Genomic DNA, 25732 nt, shown 5'->3' with positions numbered 1-25732 from the left:
GAGGGGGTAAGAATCAGTAAATTCATTGCATTTTCACCCCAAATTTACATCGGTTTTCACTTATCTAGTAAACAAAACGTTCACTTTGAAGTGCTACTGCAAAGCCTGTTAGTGTGCTGGCTGCCTTCACAGCCAAGTCCTTTGTCTCCTCCCTTCCCCCAAAGTGAGAGAACAAATAAATGCCAGAGATGCCACAGAACCCTTGGGATTTACAAGAATGTGTAGATTAACACAGTTTCAGCTGGGCTCAGGTAGGGTGTGCTGGTTGGGCCAGCCTGGCTAGCCTGGGAAGATCTGGGGAAGGGAGAGGGGACAGCACACAGAGCGGTCCAGCCTAAAAGGTCTCAACTACATTTTGGTTCACCACAGCAGCTAGACTAAGTGTGTTGTGTTCAAACACTCCGGTTTTGTGTAGTGTTTTAATTGCTCGATACTGACCTCTCAGGAAAACACTTCACCTTTTAAGGACTTCTTAACAAAAGTTTGTTAAAATTATACAGACCAACAAAAATCTTGCAACAAAACAAGTTTTAGAGATGTTCCCGTCTAGCAATAAAATCAAAAGCTTTAATTTCCCCCCTCAGATACTTTTAAAATACGCTCCTCTCCCTAATACCCCCAACCCCCCATCCACACAGGTCTGCAGTGAGTGTTTTACATCCCTGGAAATGCTCTTCTCCACAAGCTTTGTCCAGGGCACAGCTGGAGCTCACAGCACAAAGCCACCTTTCCCAAACTTCTCCTCACATGGAGATGTCTGTCACACCCAGCTCTATGGCGACCATGAGATCAAGGGACAAGCTCCCCCCCCTCCAGAAAAGCCGAACAGGGCTCTGTTATGCAGCATTTCTCAGCTGTTTTCACTCCCTCTCAAACAAGTAAGAGCAGATTTCAGCATTCGCTCACGTAAATAGACAAGGAAGGGAGAACAAAAACTGAAACCGCACACAACCCTATTTAAACTTTCATTTCCAATAAGCAAAGAGAGAGTCAGGAGCTGCTTCAGTGGAATTGGGAGGGGGGAGTTTCCTTGAAGTCTGCAGATTTCCTCAAATTGTATCTCAGGTAGCGACACTGCTATGAAACATCCCCCTGAAGTAGTGATACGCTGCTCCAAAATAATCTCAGAGAGCAACCTGAAACTTGAAAGTTGGGACCTAAAGTAGAACATAAAAGGGGGATGTTCATTCAGTATTAAAAATCCCAAGCCACAAAATTGGCAGCCAATACGCTAAGCAATGTGCTTCAAACTGTGCTGTGCCATTAGTCTCTCACACTTGTAGATTCAAATTAAAATTCACGTAGCAAGGAGTGCCGCTTGCAGAAGGATCCAAGCACACAACAGCCCAGCCAGCACACCAGCAGGTCTCGCCCCAGCTCCACACCAAGCTGGGCAACAAATGCTCACGCCGAGCTGTGGACGTCCACGGTGAGAAGCAGAAGGGGGAAAAGTCCTTTCCAGAAGCCCATATACAACTGACTCCACAACTGCCACCTCACATTTAATTTCAGAAGGAAAGCCTACGTATCCTCTCCCTTTAATGCCCAACACCTGAGAGAGAGACAAAAAAGTGATCTCTATGTTTACTCAATAAAGGACATAACACAAGGTTTGGAGGGGTTTTTTCTTCCCACAACTTGAGGAACTGAGAAGTTTGATGCCACGTAAAACTTCTGCCAGCCAACATTTGTAGCTGTCCTGGTTTCAGCTGGGATAGAGTTAGAGTTAATTTCCTTCTTAGTACAGTGTTGTGTTTTGGCTCTGATGTGAGAAAAATATTGATAGGACACTGATGTTTTTAGTTGTTGCTGGGTAATGTGTCATATCAGGACAGTAGCACAGAAATAACTTGAACATCCTGAAAGGGAGGAGGAGGAAGGGAGAGAAGCAAGGAAGAAGTGCCACCTTAAAATTACCAGTTCCTCTACCACATTCATAAAGAGCCAAAGGAAATGGCAAGCCAAGTACAAAATGGGTACAGTCCCGCTGTGCACCTCCGTTTATGGCAATAGTGAGACACCTATTGTACAAAACTGAAAGGTCACTTCAAAAATACAAAAATAGCTATATGAGCCATTTAATTTGAAACTATTTACACCTCCATCAGTTGCTTGACTGCATTGCAAGTAATTTTAACTTGTCACCCATTGCACAAGTTTGAAAACTGGTGTTTATCGATGCATGTGAAAATTTAAATTTTTTACATTACTGTTGTATCAATTAGCAACAGGAAAAACAATTTCATAAAGCTTTGTGCAGCCTAGAGAGGAATCACACAGAATCAGTGTGATATAAAAGATCACAAGCACCTTTGAGACTTCTCCATTTCAGTTACTAACAGCTCCTATTAAAAAAAGCAAGCTAAATTTCTTAACATTGCCTAAAAATACACAAAGCTTGTCACCCCTTTCCCCCTCTGCCCTTCTCCCCACACAGAAAGAATAGACAGAAATGATAAGCGAAATTTTTGTGTTCCCAGGACCAGCACAAGCACTGAGCTAGCTGTGAGCAGACAGAGAATCCCCCACGCGCTGCAATAACCTGCGCAGCTCCTGCTCAGAAAGATCTCGCTCCTCCTGCCCTTCCCCGCATGCCGGCAGCCCCGTACAGCTCTTTGCTGCAGGGTGGCATCAGCGACGTGCAGCCACCTCTGCTGCGTGCACGTGAACCCACGGAGAATCAGCTCTCAGCTTCCTCAAGAAAATTCCCAAACCAAATGCAAACGTATAGCAAAGAGTAAGGAACAAAGCTGGGTTTGACTGAATTTACTGGAGTAGCAACAGCTTCCGCGAGGATGGGTTCTGACTTCAGAAAGCATGCTTATGCACAGGGACATAACTCTACACTACGGGTGAGGAAAGAGAAAAACACGGGAGCACCTTCTTGGAAATACTCTCCCATATCTCAGACGTCAGGTCTTTCGGGGTGCTTTCCATCTTCCTCATAACACTCTTCTCCTCAGCAAAGCATGGTATTTGCAAAGCTCCTACAGCTATCACATCCCAGGTAACATAAACCTACAGAGGGTATAATTTTATGTTGAAATAATCTTGGTTTGTTACTTTACAACTACTTGCGGTTACACTGGGTGTGTAAGACAAAAAAATAGTCTTTTGAAATTCCATGAAGGCATTTTATTACAATAGTTTCATTTACCATATAGCTTACCTAGTCTTAATAAATCCTTAATAAAACACTGCCAACATCTCTCGTCAATGTGACTCATGTAAGCCTTGTATATACACTTTTTCCAGTTTAAGCAGATTTCTGAATTCATTTCTTCCATTCTAAATAGGCACTGCAAGCACATGTCAACTAAAAAAAAAAAAGTCTGGGAAAATTATGTTTGTGCTCTGTATCAAAGGTTTTTGAAAGCTACCTATAGTTCACAGCATGTGAACAGGTATTCCCCCTTGTTTCTCTTTTTCAAAGACACCTAACACCTCTTATTGGGCAAGAACAAAACAGACTTCTCTGATTTCTGTGTAAGGTTAGTCCATTAGCAATTACTCGGCAATAATTTACTTTTCTTAAGAGGAATTGCACGCATTTCAATTTGTATTTCCAGGTGACACGCAGATAACTAGATTCAGTTACTTCACACCACCGCTGACGACCACGCACCTACATCAACATATTCATTCTTGGGGTGTTGAGACATGGAGTCTTGTGTTTGGGGGACATGAATCTCTGCAACACTGAAAGCAGGTAAAACAAAAAGACATCATTGTGTCCCTTTCACAAGGAGAGCAGCACATTTGTGCTACATGCGTGCGCAGACACAGCAAGAGGGAAGCACCATAAAGATGGATAATTTACTAAAAGCCATCTTAAGTGATCTCTGAAGGGGTCATCTCTCATACGTAAATACAGAGAGCACATGGCACAGGGACACCCAGTGCTCTCAACCCACAGGAACCCTCCACACATATGAAACAATACTAAACATGTCTTAGAGAAAACGTGGTGGGAGGAGGGAAGAAGAAAACCCACAGTTTCTGCATTCTTTCTTTTGTACATACTCTTTCCTTCTCTCTCTGCCCTCCCTGTATACTTCACTTTTCCCTTCAACCTATCAAAACCCTCTTGGGTAAGAAAGGTCTCAAAAATTGTCCATTTTTGCATCCCTACATTAAATAAAATCTCGCTATATGCCTTCACTCACTAATACAACCTCACTGTATGCTTTGTGATATTTAGCAAAGGCAAATCATGTAAGATCCATACCTCCCCTTAAGGGACAATAATGTTAAAAGAGAGACGACAGAAAATTATAACGCATAGAACTATAAAGTATCATGTTTTTGCTCACAGTCCCTATTTTTATATCCCATAGGCGTGTCAAAATTTTACCATTTAAAGAGAAGCACATACACAAGTATCAAAGCAAGCCCACTTCCACACTGTTGTTGCACCCATACTCTTACCAAACCCCTCTCACCATCCTCCCACCCCCCAGAGACCTGCTGCCTCCTGCTCTTTAATTCCCATTTCCAACAATAACGCCACGTAATAGTCTCTTATTTCAGCTGCCATACGAACTACACACAATATTAATGCCTTAAACCTGCACAGCACAAACCTACTCTTTTTAAACAAGCATCGGGGGGGGGGGGGGGGGGGGGGGGGGGGGGGCAGTTAAACACATTTGAAAGGAGATCAAGTGAACATCGACAATGTTAGTCGGTTCAATTGTTTGAACTCAATACCTATGGGACGGAAAGTAAATGGTCTACCTTTTCCACTCTTAGGAACATGGAAAGAGCAAGCGCTTACTCATTCCATCCGCTCTAGGTAGGTACCACCAAACAGGTTACCTGGAAAAAGTCTCGGCACCTCACACCTACAGCACAGATGCAGGGTATGCCAATACCCACCAGCACCAAGTGCTGTTACTCCCTAGTGCTGCCTCCGAGTTCACGGTCCCCCAGCTCTGACAGCTATGCGTGATGCCCCTGCAAACCCACTCACTGAAACAATGCTTTCTCTCCCTGAGCTCCAAAGACCTGCATGAAGACAGAAAAAAAGTCACTTCTCAAGCTTACTTCACTGACAACACAAACTTAACAGACAGCTGGAGATGAAATATTAAAGAAAAAAACCACACCACACAAGAAAAAACCTGCTACGGGCTGTGGCTAATGCCATATGGTAAGAAACAACTTCCACAAAAGTCATCCTGACACGAACAGCCATAGAAACCAAGTTAGCAACTCCTACAGCCAAATGGAAAACTGCTGGTGATCTACTGAATTTATAGGGGAGAAAGGGAAGAGGTGTCTTACTGTTTACTCTGCAACGAGCAAAACAAAAACAGGCAAGAAAAACCCAGCCCTGAAAGCTAGCCCCACACACAGAGTTTATTAGTTTCTCCCACTCAGGTTGCTTCAAGTAGCTGATGCTTGATCACGGAGTGAATCAGTGTTTTTAATGCTCTTCTAGTGGGAAAGAAAAAAAGGGGGGAGGGGCAGGCACAGGTTTAGAGGATGAAATAAAAAAATCCTTAACTCTCAATTCATGTTAGTGTGGTTGGGGGAAAAAAAAAGCAGAAGCAGGGGGTTTAGTTACAAGGTGAGGGAGGGGGGTTCTCCTTTTCTTCGTAGTAAATGTAGGTAATAGTACAGGTTAAGCCACTGCAGTAGCTTGTCCTGTAAGCGGTGCTTCATAAACCTCATGGGTTTAAGCTATCTTTTTGGTCTCTAAGTTGTTCACATTTGATTCCTGGAAGCACCTTACAAACAATAGTAAGTCCACTGAAATAAAAGCTTACTGAACGTGCATTCTAAGCCATTTTTATATACGTATGAAATTTTGTATGTGTACACACACAATTATACATCTTAATTTGCTTATTCCTAACACGCAGTTCTGATAAATACAAAAGCAAAGGGTCACACTCCTTACCTAAAAAGAAGGTATACTGAATTTCTCTTAAAAACGCACTCAGGTTCAATAAAGCGACAGAGGTTTGCCTATCATTTCTGTTAAAAGGGAATTAATTTATAGTGTATATTACAAGGCACACTGATGACACAGTTACTGTATTTGATCAAATCAAGCCATTAGCTTGTGAACCAGAACGTTATCTCAATGCCTTACCTATAGAAGAAAAAGAAAAATGGTTTCAAATACTGGCTTGTTAACAAACACCACCGGGGGGGTGGGGGGGGTGGGGTGGGGGGGGGTGTTGTTGTGTTTTTGGTTGGTTATTTATTTTAAACACTCATCTGGACAGCAGAATACTTGAAGAGGAAATGTTACTGCGCCAATTTCAGACCTAAATCAGCAGTTCAAGCAGAGAAAGCTTGACTAAGCCACAGGCAAACTGCAGCAGTATTCTCTTTGGGTTGCCTCATTATTTAATCCCAGACCTGGATTTAAAAGCACTCTATACTACCACTCAGAATAAGGATTTTTCATGAAATTTAGACAAGGTTTTTTTCTCAAGGCTCATGCAAGACATAACGGTTGGCTCCTAACTACACTTTTCCCCTTTCATCTTGGTACATACAGCCCACCAAAGTAGCTGCTTTGGAGAGGTGTATCATCTCAGCATTCAGGATGAAAATCTGGCTGTTAATTACCTCCCAGATCCCTCTGTGCTGATGATCAAATTTCCTACCACTGCCTGCAAAACATCACATTTGCTAACTACTTTCCACTGGGACAAACAATCGGAAAGCTGTCCATGGGGACAGGACACCACGTAACTCCTCTCCCCAAAGCCACCAGCCAAACGACTGGGCACAGGGCTGCACTCTCCGTGCAGAATAAACTCCAGCACTCTGGAAGAGACTGGATATTTGTGGGCAGGATAGGATAGCTCAGGAAGCACAACCAGAAGATTTATACTGGCACATCTGAGTTACATCATACAAAATAGGTCAATCAACCAACGTAAGGCTGACTGTAGTTCTTATGTTTATGTCAATCAGCCAGAGAGAAGGCTTTCCCTCATTACCATTCACTTCAGGATTTCAGTTCAACAATTCTTCACATCACTAATTAGACTAAAAGCTTATATTCATTATTTGTAAATTCCCCTGAGTGGTCCATAAAGACATTTTAAAAAGAAAATTCTAAAGATTCTGCCATTACCATATTAATGTTGAACTTCTCCTTTAAAAAAAAACTTTCATTTTCCAGGTGCTGCTAATGAGAGAAGGCTGGTTTTCTTTTAATTAAAGAATTAAACATTGCTTTACATTTAATGGGAAGTTCCAGTATCCTTTAGGAAAATGGGCTTTCATCTACCTTTGTGGCTTCTACCATTTCAGGCCTTACCTCTTCCCTCATACCGAAACTTTCGAGAAACTGAAATAGATTTTCTTTTTTTTTTTTGTTTGGGTTGATTTTGGGGTTTGGTGGTTTGGGGTTTTCTCTTGTTTTTTGGGGGAAGGGTACATTTTAGAGGGGGAGACGTGTGTTTGTTTATAATGCCACAGTTTCTCCTTCTCTCCTCCTCAGAGCAGGGGTCTGTATTCCTCAAACAATTACACTACTGAGACGATTTTGTTGACCAAACATTTTAGAGCTCTGGTCACCTGCCATTTATTCTCACACCCGACCACTAAATTGTACTTAACTGGGATGCAGATAACAGTGAAAACACTCCAGAGGTATATGAAAGACTGAAAATAACATCTTTCAACGCAGAAGTTCTTCCAAACATGCAAAAGACTTGTCTACTCCAGACCCTAACCAGTATGAACTATTAATCCCCTAATGATGGGACACAATGCCCATCTTTTATCTTTTTCCTCTCCACCCCTCCTCTCCTTCAACCACCAAAATAGCTAAAGGCTTCTTCTCTCCCTTCACATGTTTTCCTAGTGCCCACAGGGGCTGCCAGTTGAAACAGTCAATATTCCCATCGTGAGCTAACTAACTGTAAAGTTCTACATCAGCTGTAAGAAGCAGCTCTAGACTGAAACTTGCATATGACGTCCCTGCAATACATGGCCAAGTTAGGGGCCGGGGAGCGCTAGATTAGATAATTTTAAAATTCCTTCTTCTCAATTTTCAGGGAATTCAGCTCCATTTAAAGAGCCCAGTGAGGAGGAAAAAAAAAAATGGTGCAGGATACTTCAGTGTCATTTCTGAAACAAAAAAAGGGTGCAAAGACTGGAATAATTAAAAAAGCCAACAAGATACTTTGTTCCATGAAACAGCTGCTGGATGTACCCTCACAGTGCTTTTATTTTGCATGTCTTCCCTGCTACCATTACTTACACCACAGAAGTTTGCACATCAATTAGAAACCCAAAGGAAATAAGTGATAAGTGACACAGATATAACATATGATGTAAAACTCTGGGCAATGTTTTTTTGGTGCAGGAGGTACGGCACCAGATTAGATCTTGTCTTAACAATAGCTCAATGATTCAACCTTCTCAGATTGAAATATCTAAATGAAGTTAGCAGCATCCGTAGCCACCATGCTGCTGAGACCAACTTGTACGACCACAGGCTGAGAACATCAGACACGTTATCCAGATTCCTTACGCCACAGCTATAGACAGGCAGCCTAACCCATTTTGTTCCCTTTCAGGTCAGGCTCAAGTGAAACGCTGGCTGTTCATACTCAGCGGAACATACCAAGTTTACTGTGTGCTCGAGATTAATCAGTCAAATTCTGTTCTGGTTTTGGGGGGTAGAGGGGAAACAAAATAAGGATTGAAGTAAAATAGCAAGAATTGCTCTGCCTACACGCTTATAGCATGTAATCAATCGCAAGGCTTCTGTTACATAGGCTCAGAGAGCAGGGAACCTCTTATTTGCCACTTTCTTGCTATTAAATATTTGATTTAAACCTTTCAGGCTAAGAGCAAGCTACTTTAGAGCTTAAGCTGAGCGAGGTGTTAGGGTAGTTCAGGGACTCATCCCAGCGCATACTTCTCTGCTGCCACCGCTTCACCACACACACAGACTTTCTAAAGAAAAACCCGTTTGCTGCCTCTCAGGATACTTTACCCAAAAAATGGCAGAAATTAATGTCCAATTCCTAAAATTATCTCAGTAAATGAAGATTCCTATGGGGGAAACACACTGAAACACTCACGCTGCTGAAAAACACCATCTAACTTCAAGAAGCTTATATGCTATAACTAGAAAAATTGAAAAATCTTGCTTGGTCTGCTTTTAAGTGTATCTATAAACTTCAGCTGACAAACAGATTTACTGGCATTTTCAAGTGTCTCCCATGATATAAAAGGATATTAACAAGGGCAAACTACTTCATTTAGGCAACTGTCTATATAATAATATCTAAAAATACGAATAAAGTCCCAGTGCTTAAAAGAACAAAAACTAAAAGCAAGAGTTTAAAAGAGCACAGAGTTTGAACATAGAGCCACTCCTAAAGAATGTAGTGCATGTGTATGTGTACAAGCACACGCACGTGTGGCTTCCCACTCTGCACCTATCCTGGACAAAGCTTCCATAATTTTTTTTTCATAAATACATATATTATTCAACTTTGCAAGAGGACAGCTTTATACTGACATAATAATTGAGCATTTAAAACATATACTATGTCCATCATCTGATGTTCCGACAAAGCCTAACAATGTTCACATGGCTAAGTTGTTGTGTTTTTTTAATTTAAACAAACAAATCTATTTTCTCATTACTGCTTTCCATACTTCAATCTCAAGACAAACCAAGAAAAGTTTAAAGAGCACCGGCAAGACAAATAGCTTCTTTTAAACCTTCTAGACCACACTAACAGGAATAGATTAAGTAGAATACTTCACCAGTTTTACAACAGAAATGTCAAATTTACCATACATTTCCTATTATTTTTGCTTTAAAATAATTTCTTCCATATCAAAGAATTAATTAAAATAAGCCTTATTCACAGAAGTTTTAAAAAACCAGAAACTTTTCAACTATAAACTGATGCACACGATAACTGAGTAAGACACTGCACAGATACCAATTGTCTCTTTGATGCTCTAGTAATTATTTTACTAGTGCACTTTGTTGAACTAATTGAATACCAACAAGAAGAAATAGCACTCAAGTGCTGGCCCTTACTAATGGTAATTCCACGTGGTCTTAAACTGATTAAGTGACCTAAAGCAGATGAGGTATAACACCTCTACCAGAGGATTGCTAGAATGTGTGGGTTTTGCACTATCACCACCAAATAGTTTTCCTTCCTTTCTCTTGCCCTGTCAAAGCCCAAAAGCCATAGGAAGTGACTACTCTGCTGTTTGGCTTTGTCATTTTTACGCTGAACATGACCAGATGCAGAATTTTAAAAAGAGTTATTGCTTTTTCTATACTTAAAATTACTCACAAAGAGAAACAAATTACGCTTATGGTTTCCAGACATTATGGTCATTTCTTTTAATTAATTTTCTCTGAAGAGTTCTCCCCAAAAAATGGAATCCTATTCAGTTACGCAAAAAATTGTGTGGACAGAACAGCACCAAATAAAATTACTTCATAGCTGTACTTACAGCAAAAAGCTACACGTTATTTAGAACCACTGCATACTTGTACTCTCCCCTCAATAAATTTTATATCCTCGAAGCGCAGAATGCACAGTCTTTCTGCTGGGATGTAGCGCTAAATAATACACACACTTTGCACACACTATTTTCTATATTAAGTTTTGATCTAACGACAGGTCACTGGACAAAATCTAACTTTTTGATTAACGTGTTTTAAAAAGTTAAATTTATAAAGTAATAACAACCATGCTAAGTTTTCTATTGTCTGCAAAGCTTATTTTCTCTTTTTTATAGGGCAGTAATTTTAAATACATCTACACTAGTAACTCCATATTCACAGTAAATATTTTGTACTGGCGTAGTTAAAGCATCACAGTTTATGTGTAAAGAGGGTTTTTTCCCGTTTTTTTATGTTTACTTAATAGAAATAATGTTAATCGTATATGCATTAAATTTCATTTTTAATAATTGACTTGCTTTTGTCACAGCAGCTTAGATTAGTGCACACAGCCTTACATAGTACATACAACACATGAAAGCAATCCCTGAGCTTTCATACCAGGCCTTCGTGGAAGCCTTAGGAGTATCATTTCATTCTGTTCAACCAGAGAAATCAACAACTAAAATTCAATTGTTCACAAATTCTAAATTACGCAGCATTTTAATTTTAGAAATTTTCAAAGGCAAGTTACATTGAAAAATCAATTGTATAAGAGGCCTAAGTGGATTTCCATTAGTAAACTTGAAGTTAATACTACATAATTTCCCCCGCTTTCATAATATTATTAAAAAACTGCCATCACTTTCAGAAGTGGCATATAAAGGAATTACAGGATGGCCACTATCACCTTTTAAATAACTCCATTGTTTTTCATTTTATTTTTCACAGAAAACACAGAATATAGTGCATGTTTTGAGGATGAAGATCAGAGAGCATCGACTTTTTCACCGTCACTGTAGATTTAAATATACTGTTATGATCAGAGAACAAATTTCTGCACTGAAAACCACACTCTTTACACAGGGTAGCATTTAACATTTACACTATTTCAGTTCATTTTGTATTTAACTGAATAAAATTGTAAATTTGAATCAGTTTCAAAGCAGAGAAAAGGCCTATATTGTGCTACAGCTAACCAGCTGATTCATAATCTACAAGTTAATCGTCATTAACGTTGAGGTTATTTCCATTTAGTAACTTGCAGTTTTTCAAAGGCACAGCATTTTGCTAGATATTTAAATCAAGATTAGGCACAAAGTTCATATGAATTATGATGAATATTTCGACTAAGTTTAATAAATTATTTAGCAGTTAATTACTTCAAATTTAGTTTGTATACAGATGTGCAAACTTATTATCAAACCAAGGCGGTGATACTATCTCTTTTTTACAATTATACAGTACTGATTTGTTAGCAGATACCTAAATAAGGTGGTACCTGCCCCCACTAGTAGATCAAGTTGCATTTACCTCAGAGCTAGCTTAGTATAGTTTAAATACGCCTTTCAAAGCTTTGAAATTCAACTGCTCCATCTGCATATAGATGTGCCCAACAACTGAGGATTTAAGAAGAGCATTTTAAAGAAATAAAGAGCAGGAGAAAGCTAAAAATACCGAATTACACACACACACAAAAAAAAACACACCACGAAAATCAGCATCAGGAAGACTATGATGTTATACGATAAATATTCAACCACAGAAAGAAATCATCCTTCTTTAGAGGTTACTGATCATCATCTGCTAACACTACTGTTCGTATGCCTTCCTCACTCATCTCCCCCACCACCAACCCCCCAAAATTCAGCTCATTTCAAACCACGCTGACATCAGCCTTGTGCCTAGTACTGGACTGCACAACAAGACACAACTACCAGCGACAACCAGAACCAGAGCTACCAAAAGCCTCAGAACAAAGCCATCGCCCCCTCCCTCTCCACCCCCAAACCTCAGAGACATGCTTCAATAGTTTGTAACCACACGCATGGTATCCGCAGAGTGCAAGGGAAGTTCACAGATCTGGATGTTAGAGGGAAAAGAAACAGGTCAGGGCACCTGCTCAGCCCCCCAAACCAGGCACTGCTCTCCTGGTCCAAGTCTCATCAGGTAGAGCAGGCACCACAGCCACCGCCAGAAAAGTCACTGCTCAAGCGTCATTTCTCATTTGAGAACTTGCAGGGCTTCATCGTGGTGAAACATGACTAAGTTCTGGACAGACTTTTCCATGCCTTGCCTTTTTTTCCCTTCCCTCTCCCCCCCCCCCCCCCCCTTTTTTTTTTTTTAAAGTGTACCACCCAAAATGATACACCCAGTGACACAAGTCAAAACTACGTCAAAGAGCTGCTTTCTGCAATACAGAACCACATGTGATTTCCACCAACACTCCACAGCTAAAAAGTTAAGATAGCTTGAACTTTCATTTGAAAAGCCATTTTGAAGAGCTGCAGCACGAAACACAGCACTGCAATACAGCGGGAGCCTGACGTAACCACACGTGCAGTGCTGGATCTGTGCTGCCGTTCATGCATTCACAAGTAGCGTTTTCATGTCAAGATGCTGAACTTAATCCAACATATGCAAAACCAGTAACAGTCGTAGTAAGTGAACTATGGGGGTCAGGTGACGAGAGTGAAATGGCCAGTTAGAAAAGCAACATACATAAGCTTATTATTTGCCACAGAGGCAAGCAAAAGCCAACCATGGCAAGCGAATGCAATTTTGTGATTTTACTGAATCTAGTTCAGCACGTAGGTAAAGCAAATCTTTAACTCAATCTAAAAGCTCAAAGGACTCTACAAATTATGATGATAAATCTTTTAAGTCTCTTCCTGAGATTACTTGCAAGGACTGATGGGTAGCTTAAACTTTATACGGGCTAAGCACATGGTACGTATGGAAAAAGGTAGTTTAGCTCACGATTTGAGTTTAATTGAATAATTGTCACCAAGCCCAGCTGTACAAAGGAAAGGATGTGCGCTCCACAACTTCAGGCAACAGTTTACAGTTCTATATTAGATGCAGAATTTGGGATATATTTACATGCCAACAGTCATTTCTTGTTTAAGAGAGCAGACAGAATAAAAATCTTATTATTTATAAAAACTTCTGCTCACCAGCATAACAGAAAAAATGAAAACTTCCAAATAGAGATATAAAACTCACTCAAAGCCAACACATCTGTAATGCAAACAGAATAGGCAGCAAAAACCAAAGCAAGTTACCAAATAGAACAGGACCCCACCATTTGCTATTAGCACTCAGACCATCACTGAGAATAAAAACTTCGTATTACTTAAGTAAATGAAAGGTCACCTTCTTTTTAACTATAACTTAACCTAGAGTGTTCGGATGTTGGTGCTTTGGGGTTGTTTTCTTGGAGGGGGTGAGGCAGGTGGTTTTGTTTTTAAGAAAAATAGTTTAATAGAACAAGCATTCTGGTGCACCTTTGAATGAACTAGTATCAGCAGTATAAGAACAATTTTACACCACTGCTACTGAGCACCGACACTAAACTCTGAAAAGAGATTTAACAATGAGTACGCAGTATTTATCTCTGCTCTGACTTTAAGAGCTGTCCATTTCTCACTTCTTTTGCACAGGTTATTAGGAACAACTGAAATCCCTGTGCTGTACCCTAGGATCTTCCAATTCTTTCATGAAGCATTGGTAAACCTACAGACCACATGTTAAACTACATGCTTACTATCCGTCTCTTAGTATGTATTTGAAATTGAAAGAGAATCTGAATTTGTAGACAGTTCTAAATGCCTATCATCCTTGAAAGCTGCACATTTATTAGAAGCATCCTACATTAAAACTTTCTGTGCAGGTGCAAAGTTCATACAATCAGGTAACAAGCAAGTATTGAGATACACCAGCACTTCTGTTAGGGTCAAACCAAGCGCCTCCTGGTTCACAACGGCAGCGTTCAGCTCTCTGCACCACGTTACGCCGCTGCCCACCTCCACCTACCACCCACTTAAATAACCGAACCTCTATCGAACGCTTGTCGCTGATCAGCAGCAGCACCCACTGCGATCAATACCACTAAAAGACACTTAGCATTGAACCCCTCTCACCTGACCCTGGCGAATAGCTCCCTCTGCACACCAGAGCGCTGGTTTTCCAACAGAGAAAGTTGTGGTTCATTCAGGGATCCAGTTCCCTGGGTAGGAAAGACCCATGTGCGCATCCCAGCACAGCAGGGCGCATCTGTAACAGGTCAGCGCCTCGATGGCAAGGGAAACCCCTGCAAGCTGGTATACAATTGGCAAACTGATCTGGAAAAATATTTCCAAATTGGAAACAATCTTCCAAATTTTTTAAAGGGTACCACCCAAATAACAGACAAATTGTGAATTTTTTTTCTAGCTACTACCTGTTTAAGGTTGCCACAAAACTTTCACTGGAAAAATAATTTTAGGCACGTTTATTCAGAATTTTAATTCACATCAGGAAGAAGACAAGACACGGTTTACACTGTAAGTGCAGTCTATTAACTTGGCTTAAACTACTACCTAAATTCCTCAAACATCCTACAGATTATGTTTTTCAAGTACTGTCCTAAAAAGACATGGTTTTGCAATTTTTTCTCTGGCTGTAGGAGGAAAAATTGAACTATTCTTCCATGATAATCAGGAAGCCACCATCACATACAGAATCTCCCCTACATGTATAAACCAAATAACACGCTCCCAACCAAATACGCTCTATCACCGAAAATAAAACAGTTACAGAGCAGATAATCCAGAAATTTAAAACTACCATTTAAAAAAAACCCAAACTTGTATCTTTTGCCTTTGGTAATGACATAGGCGTTTTTTGTGTCGAAGACAACCCTCTCGCAAACTCGGTTTCCCCAAGAGCCTCCTCGAAGCACGCGAGTCCTTCCTCCCAGGGCAGGGGAGAAGGGGCAGAGAGCACACAGGATCAGGCCCCAGCATGAAGGCTGTGTGGGGCAATGGCATAGTACAAGCCAAGGGATGTTTTGTGGGGGTTCCCCCCCCTTTCTCACAGCTAGCCCCTCTGCCCTGCTTATTCCTAGAAAATTAGAGTCCCACCATGATGCACGCATGCTGAGTATTTAACAGATAATTCCAAATTCAAACACGACAAGCTTTTTACTCCATCCCTAACCACTATTTACCCTGAAGTTTCAGGGAAACAGGTAATTGTGAACCCAACTAATAACTTAGAATTATTCCACCACCACCAGAATTTTTTTTTTTTTCAGAGACTAGAGTTCCTTCTATCTGGAATTTTGATTTCTGCGCTACAATATTTATTGCTTCGTTAAGGTGAGGTGAGCTCCATTTTTGAGAGAAAACCTACAGGACCCTGTGCACGTAACATTTAAAACTAAAAATCAATTAACCAAAACAATAGAGCACTGCTATCTTCAAAAAGGAAAAATGTATAACACACAAGGTATCGACTACGTATTTTAAAATAGCATTCCTGAAGTTCAGCTGAGCATGAAAGTTAATCTTTCAAAAGCGAACATTCAGCTCCAGTTTTGTTCAAGTGTACTAGCACTAGCAAAAAACCTTCAACTTTACTATTTTTATAAATTCTCCAGATATTTTTACCTGATCTCTTCTTGAGCTGCAAATGATTTTATGGTAATATAATCTTAAAATGCATAAAAATGTGTGTGTATATACATACACACAGTCACACACGCTCTCTCTCTGAGACACTTCTCTGCAGCCACAAAATGATCAAGACACCAAAAAAAAAATTAAAATGGAGCAAGGACCTTGCCAGCTGAAGACCCTTCATTTCAAGACTGTTTCATTTCAACACCTAGTCCCATATTCAAGAAGAGCCAGATCCCTCTTTGACTCATTGTTATCTGCTTTTATCCAAGTTTTAACTTAAAAATACAGAATGCCTCATTTTACCTGTTACAGGCAGTTTTCCATCCATTCAGATTTGCAAAAGGACAGTTTTAGATTATGATAATTCCACTGTACCATGAAGAGGCAGGCAATAGGGGAGGCACACTGCTGCTGAGGTTCCTTTGCACAAGAGGTGTTTCATACTACAGGTTTTTCTTGTGCCAGCTGTCATGATAGTACACTTCAGCAAAATAACAATTAAAAGTACAATTTAATATAATTTTCCATTTTGAAATTTCAACACTCTTGCAGAAAAACCCTGGAAAACACCAATTTTTTTGGCCCCACTCATTGTCATTACATGTGCACTATTTTTACATTTACCCTAATATTGACCCTAGTAATACACTTTATTCGCCAAGTATCTAACTACAAACATCAAGATTCTCTTCTTGGTTAAATGTATGCATCTTTCAACACACTCACAAATCAATATTGCAGATCTGGAAAGGAGCAAAGCCAGGAGAGAATACAATAATATAATTTTTTTTGTTAATTACCTAAACATGCCCAAACACACAGGGCCTCTTGCTCCCTTACAGGAACTTTTCAAAGCCAAATTACTTATTCCAGGGGATGAGAAGGAACAACTGCCACTGAGGTACCCACACAGATAAATGTGCCCAGAGGGGCTGGGTAGCACCAGTAAGCACTGGGCTTACTGATCTCCCCAAATCCAGACACCCGGGGAGATTTTTTAGATAGCGTATTCACCGATATTTTCTTCGTTTGTACAGCAAATTAAGACACATACAGCAGAGATGCAGGATAGCAAGGCATACAAGTGCATACACTCAACATGCCGGGGGAGGGGGGAGGGGAACGGGATGGGAGAGAAAAAAAGATAAGGATGGAAGCCTCAGACTAAAACTATAAAATATGCACAAGTATTTCTGGTAACAATTTCGCATTTCTAGATGAAATAAGGAAAAGTTATGGTTTTATCTTAGCTTTCAACAGTAATTAGCATAGAACTCAACATATAATTCTATGCTCTGCATCATTTGAGATAAAGAACGGACTGACGCAGATAAACATTTTGCGTATGAAAACAAAATGAGAGAACACACATTAAAAGAGAATCATATTGAAGCACTCTGGAACTACATAAAGCACCTCAACACTGCCAAGTGCATCAATCCTATCCAAACTTCTCCACTTATCCCTCTCCTTCTATGAAACATGAAGTTATCCTCCTCCTTACTTAGATTTTACAGCATTTAAATTTTGTACCCATTCTTCATCTATTTACTGATTCTGAATAATCAAATTCCAATAATAAATTTGACTCTTAAATTACAAGGAAAAAAAAAAAAAATCCCACATCAATATATCGCCCTGTGCCTGCCTCGCCAGGCTCACAGAAGAATGAAACCACCAGAAGAGTGTCTTCAACTGTGCTCCACGGCACCATGTATTTGTTACCAAATTCCCAGGAGTATAAAAACCTAAAAGCTAAGATGACGTTAAGGAGAGGGACAGGTTTAAGAAGCCAAGAATCTTTTCCGCGAGGCTCCCTGAAGGGCTAGCCCCATCCGTGGTTAGTATTAGGTGTATTTTAATTCTGCCTGGGTCCCTTTCTCACAGCCATTATGGGAAGCTTCACATTTTATGTTACGTAGGTAAGTCCCAGGCCATTTTAAGAATTTTTCAGGTCAAAACTAAGCATTTGAAGTCCACCCAGTAGCTAGCCAGAAGCCATAAAAGGACTCCAGCACTGCAGAGTCCTATGCTCTGCGCTTAAAAGAGCAACTGAAATGAACACAGCCCCATTTTACAAAAATACCACCTTCAAGGTCTCAAAAATGTGGAAAATGTTGTTACCCCATGCTTGAGGAGGGGGGGAAATAAAAGGGGAGTAGAAAAAAAAAAATATTTAAACGTTTCCTGATTATATTTTACTACTCGGGAATTATACTTCCAAAATGTTACTTTTTTTTATTCCACCCCTTCAAAATTTACTGTATCTACGCAACATTTAAGGTCTGCTACAAGTATGTTCTCAGAGTACTGCCTGTAAAGGGAAGGCAGCAAAAAGAGAGCAGGAGCACCCTTCCAGGATATGCATTTAGAGCTGTGTTTCATGTATTCTAGCTTATTTGTAAAAACTGCAACAAGAAGGGTTTTTTTTTTTTAATTAATGATCAAACGGTATGAAGAGTTATAAAAATTAAACTCCCAACAACGTAACAGTTAGCACTGTTAGTGAAGAGTTATCTCTTCTTGTCAAAAACGACCCGCTATGTAGGAATCACAACAACTATCCAGGTTTATTTCCACTCTAATTGTAAGGTTTCAAAGATTTGGAAAAAAAAAAAAAATTAAATTTCCTGTTCACACCTGCAAAAATAAATGTGGAAACAGAGAATGAAAACCCAAAATCACTATGCAAAGTTTTGGCCCTTCACTCTCAAAAACATTCTGGTTTGGGCCCAGGCGTGGTCCTCCGCCTTCTTCTGCGGAAAAGAGCACAGATACGGCCAATAAATGACATATTTTCTATCATGTCTTCTTACACACAGCATGTTTCTCCCTGCTTGATACCTACAGAAGCAAAACTAAAAATCAATGCCACTACATTTTTATTTCTTTACCCTTTTTTTTTTTTTTTTTAGCAATTGCGACCACTGTAGCCTCTATACATACTCCAGCCTTGCAAAGCTATTTCCCCGCTGCCTTGCCCGCATAAGATACAAACCCTCATTATACTGAAAATTAGCAACACAATCTGATGCCCACCCAACAGCGCTGGCCCCTGGAACAGAGATGGTTGCCTGGGGGATTTTGGGCCTCTTTTCCTCAAATCAGCCTTCAGGTACTGCAGCACTAGAGGTGAAGCACAGCTGGCAGGCCATTGTGCTCCCCCATAGCGCAGCTCCTTACCCACAAGATGCCCCTTCGCCACCCTCTTCTCCTGCTCCTCTCCTAAAGGAACCCCCCAGAAAAGACACAGTGAATTTATTTTCTCAACAAAGGGCCCAGGGGGTGGGGGAGGGATTAACCCTCTAATTGGAAAAACACCTCATCGTTACCACAATTGAGATTTTGTGAGCATTTCAGGCACCTGAAGGCCCCAGGAACAGGCATGGTGGACCGTGTCCGGGTGGGAAGACCACCTGGACATGGGAGCCAGGACCAGGAGGCTGCACTGGGCACATCCCCGGGTGCCCAGAGTTAGCACCCGCCCTCCCCCCTCATCACACACAAGTGACATCAGGGCCATTTGAATAATCAGATTGCAGTACATCGCCTTGTGAGATACCAGCTGCTCTTGGATTGCGCGAGGTAGTACCCAGAGCCTCGCGCCACAAGTTTCATGGGCATGGGCGCACGTACACTATGGGCTGCCACCATCCCCCTCCCGCATCACAGCTTTGCGAGAAGAAAACCCACCTCAGCGGCGATAGCGACCAACAGTGTCCTGCCTCCCCTCGCAGAGGGTGACCAGCAGTCAGAATTGTTACAATGCCTTCTTCAACTTTTGCATAAAATGACCTAAACTTTAAATATTGCAATAGCCTTCCTCCACACCGAGGGGTCTGAATGCAGAAATGCTGCATTCCTTTGGCATTCCCTTGAGATTTCAATAGTAAGTCAGGAATCTACTCTGAGCTTATTAAATACTTTGCACCTCCCCCAAAATAATTCTCCGCCCTTCCATCAAGGAAACCTTGACCAGGCCCCTTCTTTCAACCGCAGCGGATCCCCTTGTCTGTTTTTAAATGCTTCCAGGGGGGGAGGGGAGGGAGAAAGCCCCACCAAGCCCTCTCCTTCCTTCCGCAGAAGGTAGGAAGGTGATTTTGCAAACGTGGGTGTGCCCACTTCAAATCTGAAGATCCAGTAAGGGCTGGAATGCAGTGACTACTGGGTCCAAGAATTTCACCCTGAATAACAAGCCAGGCACACTCCACCGTCTTCTGGATTCAGCTCAACTTTATGGCAACCCCAGCTGACATCACCTCCTGACCTTCCTTTATGTGACAAGGATATGGATTACCAAACCCTTACCCTTTCCTCCCATGCACCTCGGCCGCCTCTGGAGAAAGACACCCACCAGCTACCCTTGTGAGTGATAATATACACACTCTGCTAAAAAAAAAAAAAAAACCACACACACAAACCAAAAAACAACACAAACCAAAAACACTAAGCAAAAATCATAATTAAGGATGTTGCGAGGAGGGGAGCTGACTCTCTCCATGGAGCAGCCTCACAGCAGCAGAGGTCAATACAATGTATCGAATAATTTCAGTGCACTACTTCATAAGAGCAAAATTTGTTTTGTAATCATTTGACCAAACTATTAATTGAACGCTCGTGCTGAAAGACTGACTTGACACATGCACTTTTTTTTTTTTTTAATGGCGTCACTTCTGTGACCGTATGTGGCATGCTGGGGAGCGCAGGGCTCAGGAAAGCGCTCCCAGCCTGCAAACACACTGGGTGGGCCTGGGCAGCAACACCCCCCACCCCAGCTGCATCTCTCCCTTGAGTAATCAAGTAAGTTACTTTGAAAGCACCAGTTTCACCAAAACACTCAACATGTAAAAACTGTGTTTTTACGCATACCTACCAATTCTAAATACGCGCCCAGTAAGCAATGTTTAAAGAGACATGGCAAAAATCCCCAACTTTTTAACACCCCCCCCCAAAAAAAGTATTAGGCATCCATAACAGGAACAAGAGAGTCACTTTTACACATGGAGGCCTCTGAATGAATTTTAAGTGGGTTTCTATATTTGATTTTGGGAGAGGAGGAGTGGAGACAAAGGGGAAGGAAGTGCAGCTATGAGAAATGCAATTTAATTTTCTGTTAAACAGAAGTATAAATCTGAACTATACCTAATACATTCCACTATGATACTACAGGATGAAACTGTTTTAACAGATAAAGGCTTTGGGAGAAGTAATACAGGTATGCTGATACATCTGCAATTTTTTCAGTATGCCTGTACGCAGGCAACGCATGCCTAGAAAAGCGCTTAAGTTCAGTGCAGAATTCTTTGCAACAAGTTACAGATAGATGTATGTTTCTGATAATTGCTAATTCACAGACAAATAGGAAGACATGCTACCCAATATGAAGAATGGATTGTTACACCATTTCAGCCGACAGCTGAAAGAACAGGAAAATACTTTTAAACACATTAAACAATGATTTAAAAAAGCTGAGGGGGCACCAGTGATTTTAAATTTACCTTATATGATTGAAATGATTTTTTTTTAATAGCATAAATAGAACGCTACTTGTGCAAGCTTAAGATTAGTAAGCATGACAATAAATTTATTTATTACAGGAAATAATCAATTCCTGGAATTTTCCTCTTAAACCTAAAAAAATATTCCCCTTACAATAGTATTTTTATATACAAAAGATCTAAAATGTAGGCTACTGTAAATCAAAGCCATATACCTTGCACATTAAATGCAGAAGAGCACATACAGCATACTAATTTCCATTGAAAAGTATCAAATAGAACCATACAGATTAACATACTATGAATTGGTCCAGAGAGGGGTTCCCCCCCCCTTAACTAGAGCAAAAATCCATACTTTCTCAAGTGAAGCTTTCCTCTACCACTAAACAGTGATTAAACTTGTAATGCTCAAAATACCAATATGCAATGCCCATCAAGACAGCCAATTCACCTTTTTAAAACAGTTGATTTGAAAAGACTGTACTTTTAAAAATAACCATGAAATAGTAGAAGCCCCTTTTGACAAAGTTACGCAGACAGACATACTTCCCAGATTGAATAATGGAGTACAGGAACAAGCACGTGGAAAGTTTGATCTATTTTGTGTTACTCTCTAGTGCACGCCAGGTTTTCTATAATCTAAATATTTGTGAAAGAAGCAGGCTGAATTGCTATAGGCAGTATAAAAATACTACCCTGCTTTATTATGAGTATTGCTTCTTTACATGAGGCCCAACAAAATTACTGCCTTGCAAAAATTAAACATACATTTAGAAATTAAAGATGCATAAATTCTGTCCTTACTGGGAAGAAGTCATTCTCGTGCTGCTTCTATAGACCAGCTCAAAATAGTGATGAAAAATCCTCTCAAATACAGATGAGATTTCTACTACATGCCTATAAAATGCTGCAGACTCAAACATGGCAGGATAAAAAAAAAAATGTATATCAGTATATTTACAAGATGCTTTTTCCTGCTGGAGCAAAGCTCATGTGCTTGCTGGTTATACAGTTCACACCACCACATTTCATTTCCTGCTAACACAGATTTTAACTCTTCTCATGGAACTTTAAATTTTAAAATCTTCACAAGCATTAGCTATCAGACCATAATAACTTGCTTCTCCTACAAAAAGGCTTTTTTTTTTTTAATAAATTAAAATACTACCACTATTGCCCAGCCAAGACACTACATTTTAAAGAAATACACGGGGTGATTTCTAGAAAACCTCTAGGACAGCACCGAGTGCACGCCTCTGGGTTTAAGAAAGCGGTCCATTTATCCACAGGGAAGAGAAATACAAACCTAAGCATTTTTCAAATTGCTTCTCGCTGGGTAGCTGAGGGCAAAGGGGGCGGGTGGGACCGGAATAAAAATTAATTACCTTTGTCTTTTAGGGACCGAATGTTCAACTTCTATGAGTTTCCCATGCAGCTCCACTTTACCTGCAGAGATAAAGGAGAAAATACTGGAGCGCGGCAGTGGTCCCCCGCGTCCCCGGCGCGGGCCCGCAGGGTGGGAAGGCAGGGAACGGCAGCGCAACACGTTGGCCCGTTCACCGGCAACCGGGCACCGGCGCAGCGCGGACCCGGCGCGGCGGCACAGCCCGAGGCCGAGCCGGGGCCGCCCGCAGCGGGGCCCCTTCCTCCGAGATGAAACCGACCCGCGAAACGCCGCCTGCGGGAGCGGGGCTCGGCCCCGGCCCCGCCGAGCCCCCCGCACCGGGGAGGGGGAGCGGGGGCTCCGCCGCCCCCCGCGCCGCCGCCGGGCCCCCAACTTCGGGCGGTTCGCTGCGGGAGGCGGGCGGGGAGGCAGCCGAAACGCGGCGCCGAGCGCAGCCCGAGCCCATCTTCTCCGAGGGAGCCTCTCCCAGCAGACCTCCGCAAAGCCGCTTCGCGCGAAAAAGAATTTATTTCTGTAATTATTTTTTTTTTAAGCACACAAAAACAGGATGTCGGGGCCAGGAGCCGGCGCGCTGCTGGAGGCGGTGATGGGTGCGTGAGAGCAGCGAAAAGAAACCGAAATAAATAGCAGGGCAGCGCGGGGGGGGCCGGCTGGGCTCCCCCCCTCCGAGTTCGGGGCAAGGGGGCGGCTCGCCCCCAGCCCCGCGGCCTGCGCCAAGCCCCGGGAAACCCCAGCCCGCTCCGGGGGGCGGCCCCCGCGGGGCTGCGGGGGGGCAGCTGTGCCCAAGCAGGGGTGCGCAGCCGCTGCCCCGCGGAGCCGCGCCGAGCTCCGCGCCCGCAGCCCGCCACCGCCTCACCGCCCCCGCCGCCACCCCCCCCGCGCTGCGAGGGCCCCCGGCCGGGCAGGGCTGGCCGCGGGGTTCGGAAAAACATGGGAGCCGCCGCGCCGCGGGTCCGCGGGCCCAGGCTGCCGCCCCTCCCCGGCCCCACTCCCCGCCACGCTGGGCCGCCGCCGCCCGGGGAGCCGCCGCCGCGCAAAGCCTCCTCGGGAAGGCCGGGCGGCTCCGGCCGCGCTGGGAAAACAACAGTTCGCACCTCACCTGGGGGCGAGGGACACGGGGGCGACGGACACCCCCCCCGCCCCCCGCTCCAGACCGGCGGCGCGGCCCAGCCCGCCGCTGCAGCTGCTCCGCGACCGCGGAGGAGCGGGCGGCGGGAGCCGTCGGGGCTGCGGGGGGGGGTGGGGGGGGTGGGTGGGGGTGGAAAGGGCCGCTCACCTGAAAGTGCCTCGATGGCCTTCATGGCCCAGCTCTCGTCGGGGCAGTCCACGAAGGCGTACCCCGTCTTCACCAGGAACTGGCCCGAGAAGGGGATCTTGGAGTCCTTAAAGAGACTTTCCAGGTCGAGGGGGCTGACGTTCTCGCCGAGGTTGCCGATGTAGAGCTTGTTCATCTTCCTGGCGGCTCGGGGAGGCGCGCACCGCGGGCTGCAACCCTCGTCTTGCGAGAGGAGGTGGGGAGGAAGGGGAAAATAAAACAAAATGCGATGGAGGAAGGCGAGAGAGCGAGAGAGAGGACAGGGAAGAGAAAAAAAAAATCAGATCGGCAGCTTGTGTCCCTCCCTCTCTCTCTCTCAAGGGGTAAAAAAAAAAAAAAAAAAAAAAAAAAAAAAAAAAAAAAAGCGTAGCCAAACGGGAGCCCTAAGTGCCTGCCGTGCTACCCGGGCGCATGGGGGGCGCGGGGGAAACACCCAGCGCCGGGGCCGCGGATGGCGGGCTGAGGAGAGGAAAAGAAGGAGGGGAAGGGAAAAAAAAAAAACAACTACTTTTTTTGTCTTGCCCCCAAGCCCCTTTGGCAGCAGCAGGCGGACTATGAAAATGTCACACTACGTGCGTGCAGGCGCCGCCTCTCAGCATAAAAAAAAAAGGGGGGGGGGAGAAGGGGAGGGGGTTGGGAAAGAGGGAAGGGAGAGAGAAAAAAAAAAATTACTTGAATATTCCGGCTTTTTGAATGAGCCACGTGTTCAAACTACAAATCAACTTCTCACGTGAGGAATCCCAGCTCTTCAATTAGCGAGTGGATGGGGCGCACACACACTCACGGAGGAGGAGGAGGGCCGGGGTGAAGGACGGGGGGCGGCCGGCCAGGACAAGTTTAGAGAGGGAAGGGGGAAGCGGAGTTGGGTGGGCTTCGGCCTGCTCTGCCGCTGCCCTTCCGCCGGGGGAGTCCGCTCCGCGCGCCCCCGCCGCCCAAAAACGGCTGGGCGGGCGCACCTCCCCCCGCCAGCGGGTGTGATCCCGGGGAGGGAGGGGAGAAGGCACCGCAATGCCCGCCCCCCGCCCCGCTCCTCCCCCGCCCCGCCGGGCGGTGGGGATTATTCACCGGGGTCGTGCCTGGGCGATCCCGCTCCCCGGCACCGTGGGCCGGCGGGGGGAGGAGGAAGAGGGGGGAAGAAGAAGGAGAAGAGGGGGCGCGGGGGGCGGCGGCGGCGGCGGGGGAGAGCGGGGATCCGCTCCCGCGCAGCGCCGCCGCGGCTGCGTGCTGGGGGGCTGCGCGGGGCGGGGGCGGAGGGTCTCTCCAGCCTCGGAGGAGCCCCATATGGTAATGTTCCTGCATTACTCGCAGTGCCCCTTGCGCTGAGCCTTACGGAAAGCGCGGGGGGGGGGGGGGGGGGGGAAGAAGACAAAGGGGTGGAGGAGAGTTGGGGGATGATGATGATGAAGACGGGGGGAGTCCTGGGGCGAGGAGCCGCGCTCCGGCGCTGCCCGG

General features: G+C 43.5%; 1 protein-coding gene across 1 annotated transcript in view; it reads right to left on the bottom strand.

The window, feature by feature from the left end:
* Positions 1-24869, bottom strand: part of IGF2BP3 (insulin like growth factor 2 mRNA binding protein 3) — a 113972-nt gene extending 89103 nt beyond the window's left edge. Inside the window, exons 1-2 of the mRNA XM_080382181.1 lie at positions 24242-24869; positions 22946-23006 (exon numbers count right to left, since the gene is read on the bottom strand). Coding sequence (XP_080238307.1) covers positions 22946-23006; positions 24242-24416 — 236 coding nt within the window. The 5' untranslated portion in view covers positions 24417-24869. The remainder of the gene's footprint in view (positions 1-22945; positions 23007-24241) is intronic.
* Positions 24870-25732: the final 863 nt, after the last annotated feature.

The sequence above is a fragment of the Falco punctatus genome (assembly GCF_963210335.1).
Source record: "Falco punctatus genome assembly, chromosome: 4".
Taxonomy (NCBI): domain Eukaryota; kingdom Metazoa; phylum Chordata; class Aves; order Falconiformes; family Falconidae; genus Falco; species Falco punctatus.
This window is presented reverse-complemented; position numbering and strand designations above follow the sequence as displayed.